Source organism: Thunnus maccoyii, chromosome 9 (assembly GCF_910596095.1).
Source record: "Thunnus maccoyii chromosome 9, fThuMac1.1, whole genome shotgun sequence".
NCBI classification, from domain to species: domain Eukaryota; kingdom Metazoa; phylum Chordata; class Actinopteri; order Scombriformes; family Scombridae; genus Thunnus; species Thunnus maccoyii.
In genome coordinates this window covers 17,528,086-17,542,737 of record NC_056541.1, presented here as the reverse complement: position 1 = coordinate 17,542,737, position 14,652 = coordinate 17,528,086, and the positions used below count along the sequence as shown (strand labels likewise).

At 38.9% G+C, this 14,652-nt stretch overlaps 1 protein-coding gene across 5 annotated transcripts in view; it reads left to right on the top strand.

The window, feature by feature from the left end:
- The window catches only part of LOC121904321 (netrin receptor UNC5C-like), a 210,685-nt gene that overhangs the window by 190,575 nt on the left and 5,458 nt on the right, over positions 1 to 14,652 (top strand). For all 5 annotated transcript variants that reach the window (XR_006098207.1, XM_042422000.1, XM_042422002.1 and 2 more), the window contains 5 exons: positions 2,779 to 2,947; positions 5,460 to 5,693; positions 7,478 to 7,627; positions 8,015 to 8,179; positions 10,881 to 11,059. Coding sequence is in view for 4 of the 5 variants with exons in the window: in XM_042422000.1 (XP_042277934.1) it covers positions 2,779 to 2,947; positions 5,460 to 5,693; positions 7,478 to 7,627; positions 8,015 to 8,179; positions 10,881 to 11,059 (897 nt within the window). In the remaining variant the exon portion in view is untranslated. The remainder of the gene's footprint in view (positions 1 to 2,778; positions 2,948 to 5,459; positions 5,694 to 7,477; positions 7,628 to 8,014; positions 8,180 to 10,880; positions 11,060 to 14,652) is intronic.

The following is a 14,652-nucleotide window of genomic DNA, read 5'->3' as shown; positions in this document are numbered from 1 at the left end:
TAATCCTCTATTCCCAAGCATTCCCAATGCATGAGTGAGGTAAAACTCTCTATGGGACATGAGACACAAGGGAGAAAATTTCTATACTGCTGTTCTGTGAAACTTTCCTAGATGCAGTTTTGCAGAATTCTTCAGCACTCAATTTAAAAATTACCGGGCCTCACACCCTCCTGTAGTGTGGAAAAAAGTAAAAAAAAAAAAAAAAAACATACACAGATGCACACATGACCTCTGCATGAACTTTCAGATGGAAAAGGAATGCCAAAATATATATTTTTATTCATTTTAGAGTGAGAGCGAAGATTTGATTCAACAGAATCAATATGTATCCTGATGATTTGCTTTGCCTTGCTTCTCACAGTCAACAAAATAATTTCCCCTTAAAGTTTATATTGGACACATGATGATTCTCAGTATGTCTGTCCTCTCTCTTTTTCCCATTTACACACCTAAACCATTCACAGCAATGGCAAGTGTTAAATTTGAGATACAGTATATCGTACATCTGTAAAGCCTAAAATTCTCCAACTTACAGTACCTCTAGTGGTATTTAGCAATGCGGATGCTTTTGGTTTTATTTGCCCTTTGGTTTGTGATTTTAAAAAATTCAACAGTAACATCCCTATTCAGAAGTGATGCCCCTTTTACACTGTATAATCCACAGAACACAGAAGTTTTCATGCGAGCTGTTTTTTCCAAAGAGAGTAGTTCAAATGAATACTGCTTGCAGAAAGGTTTGTGCATTATCCAATGAACATGGACACTGTTTCTAGAAGAATGTGTTCTTTTAAATATATATTTTTTAATGTTGTGAGAACCACGGACCAAATTCCATTTACCTTTATTGCATTGTGGATGGAGACAATGTTCAAAGATAGCAATCTCAAAAACTGGGCAAATAAAACTATCTGCACGTGTTTAGGGGTGTGCCCGAATACGAATACATTATTCGGCAAAGCACAAATAGTGGGGTTTTTTTTTACGAATATTTGTATCATACAAATATTTCAAAAATGATTTGTTTTCAGGAAGAAAAATAAACCATGTCAAATAACAGCGTGCAGGTCAGTTACATCACTATCTCAGTGTCTCTCCTCTGCTCCACTGCGACGTCTATCAGTGGGTCTCAGTGAGGGGAGTCACATCCACCTGCTACATGACGCATATTTCCTAATTTGGACATCACTCCCAAAGTTGGGAGTGTTCCCCAGAGATAAAGCTGAGCTACTGACACATGCTTCATGAACAAGCTTCATGTACACTTATTGTAACACTTTAATTAAAATTAAAAGCGTAAAAAACTGAAAACAGGACTTTTAAGACTCTGTCCACTTTTATTCGAATACAAATACAAATACAAATAATTTTGCTGCCTCAACAAATACAGATGCAAATATAAATACTGGACTCTCTGCACATCCCTACATGTGTTGATACCACTAGGAGTAAGTGAGGAAATATTATTTTATTTTTTTATTATTTCAGTCATTTGGATAAACTGACCCTTTAAAGCTTCAATAGGAGCTGAGTAATAGGACACTTGTTACAGTTTGAGTCACGTATTCTATGCCACGCATCTACTCTAACCTCTTTCCAGTCAATCGCAGTCAATAAGAATTAGGCCTCCTGCAATGTGCTACAGTATTTCTAAGAGTCAGACCTCTTCCCTGTCCTTTGTCTTCATCTCAGTCAATAGCTGGCTAGCAAAAATCACATAGCTGCATTGACTTCCCTCAGCAACACTTGGCAAGCCAGAATCATGTGGTTTAGCTCATTAAAATCTAACTCTCAGATGTCCGTTTTGCCGCATACACAACTTAAAACATCAGTTTCCTCTATTTGTGTATTAAAAGACAAATAACATTACACATCAATAACAGTAATTCATTAAGGGGTGACCCCTGCATTAGATAAGTCAAAGTGTGCTGGCACAGTTTGAGTCATACCTTCTTTATCTCTTTATAGTATGTTTCTCTTAGCTTCTCCTACCCATGTGAACCCTTCATGAGTCAATAATGAGCTTCAGCAGCTGAATCGATAATACTGCTAAGGATTAGTGCCCTCCTGACACAAGGTGGGCTAAAAAAAAAAAAATCACTGTTAAAATTTAGATCCATCTCCTCTATCCGTACGGGCTCTTTCCCAGTCTTTCGGCAACACAAGGAAGAAAAATGACTGGATAATGTATTACACAGGAGTACAGACAGTCACTTTCATATGTATTTTCATATTAAGGTATTGTTTAAGAATGTGGTTTTACTTCACTATTAACTCATGAAAGAAAGGGAATAAATTATAAATACTGATGGATATGATATGTACAATCTGACATTTGTACATTCGTTAGCAAATAAAATGGTTTCCAATAATTGAAATCACTGTAAAAAGCAGGAGAGCCTGGGACCAGTAGTCATTTTTTTCCAGCCATGAGCTGCAAACTACTGATTCCAGCTGAGGCCCGACTGAAGCCCTGCTGACTGCACTAATCATCCTCTGATTGAATTTGTGCTGCTCTGCTCTGATCTGTTTTGTTCTCTGATTTTCTCATCTACTCTAAGCTAGTCTATCCTACTCTAACCCAACTGTCCACCTGTTTTCTCTATTATGCCAGCCATGTTTTTCCATATATGAACATTATGAGACAATAACGCAACCAGAAATGAAATCAATACAGCTTTCTGCAGTTGATGCGCACACTAACTGGTAGCCAACAGTGCAGCCCTCCTGTCGCTCTATTCTAAAGAATCATTTCACCTCTCTGTTATCTGTCTTTTCCAGACCCCCGCTAGAGGACATTCAGACTGTGCTGAGCCCAGTGGTGAGTTGTGGACCTCCAGGAGCCCTGTTGACCAGACCAGTGATCCTCACCATCCACCACTGTGCTGACAACGTCCAGGAAGACTGGCTCATACAGCTGAAGAACCAACTGGCCATGGGAGAGTGGGAGGTGAGTGAGGGTGGACACCCTTTTGTGTTGGTATGTTGGTTGCTGTGTTGCTCTGTTTTTAGTGGGCTACAATGTGCCGCTTTTGAATCATAATTGCAATAACAGATAATAGAAATACATCATACACATATACAGCAGCGTAATAATCCAAACATAAAAAGGCATGCGTACAAGAGCACAGATGCATTCACACAAAATAGTCCCGCACCTGTATACAATCACAGCCAAATTGTTAAATTGTTAGTCATGTACACAGGAAAACGCACACAGCATATAAATACATGTATACCCACTCACATTATTGTCTTTGCCCACAATAATAGTCTGCATTACACAGACACAGATGCAGTGAGGGAGGGAGAGGAAAAGAAAGAAAAGGAGAGAAAATTTGGTAAACATAAAGTGCCTACAGGCTAGTAGAAAAGCAGGGGGTTGAAGACTCCTATCAGAAGCAATTTGTTATGCTCCTGCCATCCTCCTCTTCTCTCATCTTTCTTCTTATGTTTCTATCCTTTTTTTTCCTACCCTTCTCTGTCTCCCTCCTCCCGTGTCTCTCAGCATGAAGTCTCTACCTCAGCAATCTGTTTGTGTGTGTGTGTGTGTGACCATGTATGTGTGCGTGCATGTGTGTATCCTTGTGTGTGGGTGTGGGTGATAAGGCTGTCTTGCAGCATCACTGTGTCTACAAGGCCCCTGTATGCTGTCTTCTGTTGCTTATCACAGCTCAACACAATGTCTCTGCACAATTAGCCATGCATAAGATTCTGTGCGTGTGTGTGTGTGTGTGTGAGAGAGAGAGAGAGAGAGAAAGAGAGCGAGAGGGAGAGAGGCAGAAGGGGTTGGGTGCAGAGTGGGAAAAGATGAGAAAAATGAAAAGTGGAATTTCATCAGAAGGTCGATTTGTTTTTCTCTTATTGCAGTAGAATGTCCATTTCCCATCAGAAAGTTTTCCTCCAAAACAGAGAGAGGAAGGTAATTTAATTCCCCTCACATCAGGGGGGAGCAGCCACGGTTGTGATTACCAGTAATAACAGATTCATACCATATTGCTTTCCTACCCATTTGTATTGATTCAGCTCATCTGTAGGAACACAACTCCACATGAGTTGTGATTCAAAACTCAATATTTGTATCACACATGTGCGTGTTGAACACAGATCCATGCCCCAGTACGTTTGTATCCGCAAACATGCACACATAATACTTCACAGTCATACGCACAAACATGGATATGTGGACCATGAATTGAAGATTCAGTACCCCCTGTACTAAGAGGAAAACACTGTGAGCCTGTGCATCCTCCCTCGACCCAAAGAGCCATATGGATTTACTCAGGCTGTGTCAGAGAGCTGCAGAAATAATATGAGCAACAGCCAGCAGATAATCATAGTGAGATTGGACACACATCACAGACAACAGCTCTGAACAAGTGTTATCATTCTCCTAATGGACACCATGATTTCCTTTCAGGAGTCATATGTTCAACCAGACATTCATTTACATTTCAGTTCAGTGTCTCAACATGAATTGCATTCACAATCTGTTGAATCAAGAATCCAATAACTGGATTTCTAAGATAAATTACCAGTCTAACAACAGGAGTCACACACTGTTTATTGCATCATTAAAGAGATCCCAAAGGATTAAAACTCAACATTTATAGCCAGGTTTTATAGTTAGCACAGAACTACACACATCAGTACTGCCACTGCATTTTAAAAAATGCTGTTTATAGCCACAGAGGAATGCATCAGGTATAAACCACAACCCTGCTTACTCATGGGGTTGTTTGCGTTAGTGGAAAGGGCTCCGAAAGCAGGTCTGGTTGTGTTGTGTTAACAGACAGAATGTGGCATAATGCCCATGAATTCTTAAATAAAGCTGGTATTCAAATAATGGCCAGGTTTTAACAATAGTGGTCTGTATGAACAAATAAAGAATGTGCACAAACAAAAGGTGGATGAGGGAAAACTGGAATTTGGTTCTACTTTGCGTGGCATTTTTAGAAGCCGATAGTGATGTCATACTTGCCACTGAGTTGATTGGAGTTTCTCTTTAAAACATAAATACGTTTGAACATCACAGTTTGATAATCTATGACCGGTTCTACCTTTTTGTTAAGTTGCTGTTAATGAAGTTTCTGTAGATGTCTCACAATAAAAGCAACACAGGAAAGGGAGAGAATTGTTCACCTAAACCTGAGGAAGTGTGTGGAACAGATGGAGGAAATGTTGAGTTTGCATTGACAACAGCAACTTCTTCATAGCAAACAGGAGTACACCAGAAGACAGGCAGGCTACTTACTCAAATATAATGAAAAAATACTTCAGGATTCATTCTAAATAGAGACCTTGTTTTAGTCTGTCTTGAATAAATTCCCTGGATTTCTCTGCAGCTGGGATGAGTAAAGGGTAAATTCAGCTGTTTCAGAACTAACACCAGTCTCAGTCATCTATCATTAACTCAGCATGCTGGTGACAATCTGAAAGTAACTCATTTTTGTTCATTATAGGATGTGGTGGTAGTGGGAGAGGAGAACTTCACCACCCCCTGTTACGTGCAGATGGATTCAGAGGCATGTCACATCCTAACAGAGACACTGGGGACTTACTGCCTGGTGGGCCAATCAGTCAGCACGGCAGCCGCCAAGAGGCTTAAACTGGCTGTTTTTGGACCCGTGTCCTGCACAACTTTGGACTATCACATCAGGGTCTATTGTCTGGATGACACACAGGATGCACTCAAGGTAAAGTATCTAATCAAACTAATGAACTCAAACCCATTATAACCTTTGTTGAGTTGCTTTTAAGGACGCAGTCAGTCCATCGAATTAATTTACACATAAATACTATAGACATACTGCATATATGTATGTACAGTACTATATACTCGGCTTTGCAAAGTTTCTACCAGTGTCTTGAACAACTCTTAGAGTAAGGAAGATGTGAGTATGATATTTTAGTTTGAGTGCTTTGTGGTGTTCTTTATTCCTATGAGGGATTTAGTTCTCTCTTGGACCACCCATACACAAACTCGTCCCTGTTCATTTGCATTTGAAGTGAAATATATTACAGCTTGAATAGAAATGATTGTCTAGAGTCATAAATAAAAGTTTCTTCACCTCTAGTCTTCAGGAAATGAGCTGAGAAGCGGTAAACAAAACAGGGTCAAGCAATGTCAAAATAGCGGATGCTTTAGAATTTAAACAAATTCAAAGCACTGGAGGGACCATCTGATACGGGAGATTAACATTGGTAATTTATGCATGCAATGATAAGTCAAGTGTCAGCGTGGCACACAGCCATGCACACACGCACACAAGCACACAAGCATCAACACAAACTCAGGTTTAACATTTCAAACAAGCAATTGTAGCTTGAAAACAAAGTTCAGAGGTGGACTTTTTAATGATGGAGACTTTGTGTAGTATAATTGATCGGCTGGTGTTTCAAAGGGAAAGTCTCTGCTGTATGTCTACTGTAGAGCTGCCGCGTAGGAAGATGATGGGAAGGAAGAATTGATTATTTTGCAAAGGTTGTGGGAGGCATCATAAGTCATACAGATAACTTATTCTTCCGTGAAAAAAATAACTGCGTGTGTGTTTGTGTGTTGATTTGTTCATGTAGGTGTATGTGTGCAGTTCATGTGCCTGTAAATATGTTGATGTTATCAGTATGTGTGTTTACCATTATGTGTCTGTAGGGTACAGATACTTACTTAGTACGCTCTTCGTATGGGCTTTGTTGACATACAGAAGTCAATTTGAAAAGGATGAGCAAAAATCCCTACAGGACAATGTGTGCAATGTATTATTGAAACAGCTGCTTCAACAGTAAAGTGAAAAGTGCTTCTTACTTTGGTTCACAAAATGGACAAAGACATGAAATGGACAATATCAGACAGATTCAATATCTTTTGAATCTGTCCTAAGTAATGTAGTTCTGTATTCTTTAAAACTATAGAGTACAAAATGAAAAGCTTTTTTGACATGCAAAAAGAAATTCAGCAAAGGAAAAGACAAAAAATGAGGTGCAGAATCTTAAATAATCACAATTCAGCTGTAAGTTATTTGCAGAAGAATTATGATGCATTGAGGTTGTTTTCCAAAGTCAGTAGGAGTCATTCAATTTTACAGTCTCACATTAAAGATATGCTTAATTTTCCCACAGCTCACAACAGCGGTACTTTGACTGGTGGTGCATTATTAATCAAGATTTTTATTGATCTTAATGTCTCTCTTCAGTTCAGTGCAGTTAGAAGAGCTAAGTTTTGCTTAAATCCAGGGAATACAACTTCTGAGATTTGTGACGATATCTTAATGAAAACTTTCATGTGTTTCAAGTGTTTCATGGTGCTGCACACTTCAAGGCAGGCAGTATTGTCTGCCTTAATTATGCAAGATAAATTAAAGGCTTTCTACAATTTCTAATGCTGTATGAAAAACAACTGGTTCAATGAGCAAGATAAAGCAGAAGCAAACTTGAAGAGGAGAGTTGAAGTAGTTATTGTTTGTTTGTGGGGTTTGTGTAGGAGGTACTTCAGATGGAGACCCAGATGGGAGGGAAGCTACTGGATGAGCCAAAGACTCTGAACTTTAAAGACAGCACACACAATCTGAGACTGTCAATCCATGATGTGCCACACACACACTGGAAGAGCAAACTCATCGCAAAGTATCAGGTGACTGCCACATACTTGCATACACACACACACACACACACATCCATGTATACATATATTTAGCCAAACAAACTATCAGATAAACTATCAGAAAGCCTTTGTGTGAATGTACATAGTAAAGAGTAAAATATCTTCACAGTTATTCAGTTTGATGTATTGTCATGAATTATGAAAGCTACTTAAAAGCACCGCACTTGCTAAGCACCTCAAATGTCCTCAAGAGTTAAATGTTAGCAACAAAGTCCTTGTTTTACAGGGTACCGCTATTGATAGTTAGTTAGCTTTTATTCATATCTGAATCAAAGGCACAATTAGAACGTGTGTTTGACGCCTGAGGTAACCTATTTGAAAATTTGCTTTGCAGTAATATATGTATGCATTTTCTAGGAGATCCCATTCTACCAGGTGTGGAGCGGTAGTCAGAGAACTCTTCACTGTACCTTTACCCTGGAGAGACTGAGCTCAGCCACTACAGAGATCAGCTGCAAACTGTGTGTACGGCAGGTGGAAGGAGAAGGACAGATCTTTCAGCTCAGCAACACACTGGAGGAGGTAAGCTCACAGAAATTCTCGTGCACGCAGCAAAACATGCTAACACTGTTTATTGAGTACTGCCGGTATGTGAATGACTGCCGGAGACAACATTACCTCTCAATGGTCGAGGGCAGGATACTGAAGGATGCAGTGATACATACTAAAAAGAGCGCAGTCGGAGGGAGAGAGAGGTTCTTTCTGTATCTCTCTTCTAACTTGTAACTTCTACATTCCTGTACTAAAGGTCTTAAAGTCACTAAGTTTTTCCTCTATCTGTCAGACTGGCAGGGTTTCTGCTATGGTTCTGTGACTCTGTTCAATCATTCATACTGGGGCGAGAGGTCACATAACACGAGTAGAATAACTCTTCTTTGATTTTGCTGGGCCATGTAACCACAAAGTCACTGCATGTGTGTCTCTGTGTGTGTCTATGTCCGTGTGTGAGCCCTTTTGGTCGAAGGTCAGACAATTCTTTTGTAATGTCACTCCTTTGAATCTCCCTCGGTGTTCATGGGTGATAGCATTGCACTACAGAATCTTTTAACCCTTGTTTAACCAGGTAAGTTGACTAAGAGGAGGAGTAGGGGCTAGATGCTGCAGTGGATGTACTCATTCAGTATTGGCCACAGAGCAGAATGAGAATGACAAAGTCTTTAACTATACAAAAATTGTATCTTGTAGAGTTTAAGATGCTGCTCTTTTGAGTTGTATAATACTTGTAAGATATTTTATTTGACATTTTATTTGAGGGTAAGCTCCTTCAGATGCACTATCAAGGGGGTCCTCTGACATAAAAAACATGAAAATTAACAATTTAACATATAGATAATAATAATAATAATAATAATAATAATAATAATAATAATAATAAATCAACAAAACACACACACACAAACAGGGCTCTCACAAAATCCTAAACCTCCATATCTCTCTTACGACCATCATCTGCACAAGACTAACAAGAAAAACTAAAAAAAAAGAAGAAAAGAAAAGAAAGTAAATAAAATTGTCAAACTCTAGAATGAAAAGAAATAATGGGTCTGACCGAGTCAGGCAAACAGTCTGCTGGTGCTTTAAATTTAGAAGCACGTCTCCCTTTCTTTTGAGATTATAGGCACAAAAAAGAAAGGGTGTTGAGTGTGTCTAAGTGAGAGTGATTATCTAAATGGAACTAGAAACTGTTTTAAGTATGAAAGATAGTTAAATTGAATACATTTAAAAACTAAAAGCAACCAATGAAGATATAGGGGATTTTTGAGGCTGATACTGATATTGATGTTTCATTGTAAAAAAATCTGATCACAATGTATCTCAGGTAATGGATCAGTTCACATATACTCCAATACCTTAAATCAGCTGATATATTGTCCTGGTTAATTTTAAATTCAATGATATTGCTGTTCCCATGTATATGCAATTAGGATTATTTAGTTCAGACCACTAAATTGCAATATAGCCATGTTTGTGGTTAGTAGGTACATATTATATAATGTTTTCTGCCCAAGTCTAAAAGGGGGTTGGAGTAATTTGTGAACAAATGCAATGACTCGCCTATCAATTCTTATTGATAACTTGCCTGTAAAGTGTACATCCAGTTAAAGTTGTGATGATTTAACTTGATGATTGTCTTTTTGCTAATGCAGTTATTAAATTGTCAGAGGTGCAAAATCACACAGTGAAAGAAAGCATAATAGAAATGTAATCTAATGTGCATCTCTACTCACTTCATCATGCCCTCTGCCTTCATCCAAACAAAAATCCTCCGCTTTGCCTTCCCTAAACTTATTTAGGGGCAAAGCAGTAGCTGTGCAACAGGGGCGCAGTGGAAATGACACTTTTGTCACAGCATTATTAAGTATTTTGTCAAGTTGTAATACATTTTAAATAGTCCATACCTAGTCTTGCAAAATAATTACTGTGATCACATGGGATGTTTGGCAAGTAGGGTAATTAGAGCTGAATAGCTAAAGCAATATTCAGTGAGTCTCTTTGTGCATGCATTAAATAAAAAGCTGTAGACCTTCAATCAGCCAGCAGTGTCCTACATGTTGAACAATGGAAAGTAAAGCAGGTTTAAAGCATTTATTATGTCAACAAAGAAATGGAGATGTTCCTTTGCATCAATCATTCAATCTCCAGCAGCAGAGAGCTTTCTGCTGTAAATTGGGGCTAAGTAGATGCAGTAAATAGTAATCATTCACATCAACAGTGGCAGTTGTTGTTTCTCTCTGCCAAGCCACATTCATTAGACCGCTGCCTCCTAGCAGCCCAGGAGTGGCAGATTAATGGGATGAAGGTTTAGAAAGAGAAAGTGACAGAGATCGGCAGTGAGAGGAGAGAGAGTGCTTGGAAGCAGATTTTTGTGTTTGTTTCTCACTTGTATTAATTGGGAAACTCTGTAACTGGTCACACCAAAGGCAAGCAGCATAGAGAGATGTGCAGAATCTTTGCCAGAAGGGCCAAGGCAGAGTCGTATTTGAGTAGAAATAGGATTGATTCAACTTCATGGTGTCACCACATAGATGCACATTATGATTCTTTCTTAAAGGTAAAATATCTATTAAGAGATTTCAGCATATAGTCCAAGTCCATTCCTCTTGTCTTCTGTGTTAACTGCAGAAGTTACAGTATGCTTAGTTTGATTTACAGAACAGAGACCTAATGTCTCCATGAATTCAACTTTTGCAGAAAGATGACGTATTTCTTTCTGTCTTTCCAGGAGGTCCAGTGCATAGACACATCCCTGATGGACCCTGCCAGTAATATCACGACCTTAGTGGGGCCCAATGCCTTTCGCATTCCTTTATCCATCAGACAGAAGCTGTGCGGCAGTTTGGATGCACCACAGACCAGAGGCAACGACTGGAGGATGCTGGCCCACAAACTCAACCTTGACAGGTGACACACACATACATTTTTGTCATTTATTTGAGAGTGCTTCTCTTAGTCATTTGATTTAGAGCATAATTTAGTCACAAAACACTCTTCTCAAATAGGATTGTGGCTCATCCAGTTTGCCTGTCTCACCACTTCAGAAGAAAAACTGAGTCGATTTCTGTGAATTCAAATGTGATGAGTCCTGGCACATTAAGATGGTGTCTTAATCTTCTTCTTACAAAAGAAAAATACAATAACACATACAAAGAAACACATTACTCTGATGGGATTATAGAAGATGCATAATCATGTTCACTACTAATAATGTGAAAAATCAGTTAATTGTACCTTTTTTTTTATATTTTTTTCTGTAAAGGAATTCCATGAACACATTTCAGTATTAAGAATCTGCATCCCTGTAGATTTTGAGTAAAATATGATATAGCTGGACTCCCATGCACCTAAATTGTAACAATTCAATTTTCTGTTTGCGTCTGACTCACAGGTAACATCCTTAGTATCTCTATCCCCAGATGTGTGTCTCAATGATTCAGTCTGGAGGTTCATTTACCAGCAGCTACCGAAACAGAGGCAGATATTGAGAGGATAATTGGGCACAAGTGCACCTCGTTGTCCCAACAGGCAGCCAGCTCATGATGTAGTCTGTTAATTTGGGCACCAAATATTCCTGATCAGTGGGTGAAAATGGACAGGCACTGTAGCCAAATTGTTGTTTACTTCCACATTTCCACTAAAAGCTACTCTTCAAAATTAGAATAATAAAATGTTCTAACAAGGAAATACCATCTTTTATCCTCTCTGCTCTTGTAACTGCCGCGTCATCATGTCTGTTCTTACTTCAAAATATGACTCAGGCTTTGCCATCATAGCCCTCTCTCCTCAACTTTTGTATTCATATATACACAAGCAGTGAAACCTGAGCTGTACCCACTTTCACACAGATACAAACACATATAATTGTGAACTTTTTGGTCTATTGTACTGAGACAAATTGTAAATGGCATTGGTGGAAAGTCACCCACAACACATACACACACACACACACACACACACACACACACACACACACACACACACACACATATAAAGGGGGCTCTCAGCTATTGAGTTCTCTGAACAACAGTCTGAGACAGAAAGTGAAAAAGGAAGAAACAAAGTAAGGAAGAAAGTCATGAAAAAAGTTTTGTTAAATGTTTTCAGTAAAAGAAAATAAGAAAAATAAAAGAGAAACTGCAGGAGGAGAATGTGACAGAAAGGAGCAGACAAGTGATGTACATGTCTGTGGTTGTGTTTGCAGTACCAGAGTGTGCCAACAGTACAATCACAGGATTTACAGGGGAACAGAATGTCTCATTTTTATCCCCATGGGACTCAAATCTGATGGCTTTTCCACATTAAAGCAGCATTGAGATCTTTGTCACAGATGGCTCAGCATCAGACTTGTCCTCAGCAACCATTGTGTACTTGACTCTCAACAGCTTTAGTATTTACCATTGCTATAAAAACTATTCTCCCTGTGGACTTGTTGGCACATTTTTTTGCAGTTTCAAAATGTCTTCCTTTTTTTAAAAAAAAAAATGTTTCCAACCCTTCACAATGGCAACATTTCTAGACTGCTTCACCCATTACATTTTATATGATGAGTTGTTGAGGATTTAATCCAGGGTTTATACGTGGTTATCAGTCTTGGTATATTCAACTCAGCTCAACTTTATTTATATAGCACTTCGCACACAACACAGTTGATCCAAAGGGCTTTACAGCACACACAGAGGAAAACAAAACCAAAAGGAAACAAACACAACAGAAAAGAAGAAAAATGAGAGTGATAATGATAATAATAATGGTAGTAAAGGAAGACGGTCACACAGAGTCCATAGAAAACACAGACCTACAGAGACTTCAGGAGAAATACCTGAGCTGGTTAAGTTAGGCACAGTTAAAGGCTAATGAGTAAAAGTGCATTTTAAGATGACTGTAAAATCTCAATAGTGGGGGAATATGGGATGGAATTCCATAGTTTTGGGGCAGTAATAGAGAAAATCCTGTCCCCCATAACACTTAATCCTGGATCTTAGGACAGACAGAAGTGTTTGGTCAGACGATCTCAGTTCTCTGACAGAGTGATATAGGGACAATGTAAGAAGGGGCGAAACCATTTAACACCTTGTAGACAGACATCAGGATTTTAAGATCGATTCAGTAGCTAACTGGCAGCCAGTGTAGAGAGGCAACAATGGGACTAATATGCTCCCTCTTCTTTGACTTTGTCAAAACTCTTTCTGCTACATTCTGATCTAGTTGGAGATGAGATAAACAAGACTGAATGATACCAAAATATTGCAATAATCAAGGTGGGAGGATATGAAAGCATGGATACCTTTCTCGAGGTCAGAAGTACAGAGAATTGATCTGAGTTTGTAGATGTTGCTGAGCTGCATGAAGCTTAATTTTACTACCAGATTGATTTGTCAAACATAAATCCTGAATTGAATACTACTCCAAGATCTTTTTATGTGAGGCCAATGGGCCAAGATGAGGAGAAATAATGTTGGCCAAAAGCTGTGGTGTAAATAAAATAACTTTAGATTTATTCTCATTGAGCTGATGAAAGTTTGCAGCCATCCTTGATTTGATGTCTTAAAGACAGTTATTGAGGTCAGTTAGTCTGTTGTAGTTATTAGGCTCAAGGGGAAGGTAGATCTGTGTATCATCTGCATAAGTGAAAAGAAATGTTGTGTTTTTGATGTGGCCTAGCGGGAGCAAATAGATGGAGAAGAGAATTGGACCAAATTTGGAACCTTGGGGGACACCACAGGAGATAGGGGCTGAGGAAGAAGATGAGTTGCTAATATAGACACTGAAAGATCTGTTGGACAAATATGAAGAAAACCAGTTTAAGGCAGAACCAGAGACCCCTGCCCATTGGGTTAACTTGTGAAAGGAAAAGAATGATCTACTGTGTCAAAGGCTGCAGTTAGATCTAGGAGCAAGAGGACGGAACAGTTACCTGAATCAGCAGCTAGAAGGAGGTCATTAGTTATTCTCAGTAATGCAGATTCAGTACTGTGAAGAGCTCTGAAAACAGATTTGAATTTTTCAAAACTGCAGTTTTGAGCCAGTTGGGACAACAGTTGGTTAAAAACTACCTCTTCAAGGATAGTAGAAGGGAAAGGAAGTTTGGAGATTGGTCTGTAATTATTGAGGACTGAAGGATCTAGATTGTGTTTTCTTAAAAAAGTGGCTGGACCGCTGCATTTTGAAAGAATGGGGAACGCGACTGGTTTCCAGGGAGCTATTGATAACTGATAGAATGCTGGAGCCAATGGTGCCAATAACGTCTTTGAAGAGTTTAGATGGAATAATGTCTAGAGAATGGGTGAAGGTCTTCATAGAAGAAATAATATGACAAAGTTCTGGTAAAGTGATGGAATTAAGTGAATGTATAACTGCAGTGTTCACAGAGGAGATGGAATAGATATTTACATTTGGAATAATACTAGCTCTGATTTCATGTACTTTGTCTCTAAAGAAGTTTAGGAAATCCTCACATTTGGAGACAGATGCTTCCAAGTAGGAGGTGGGAGTGGAGG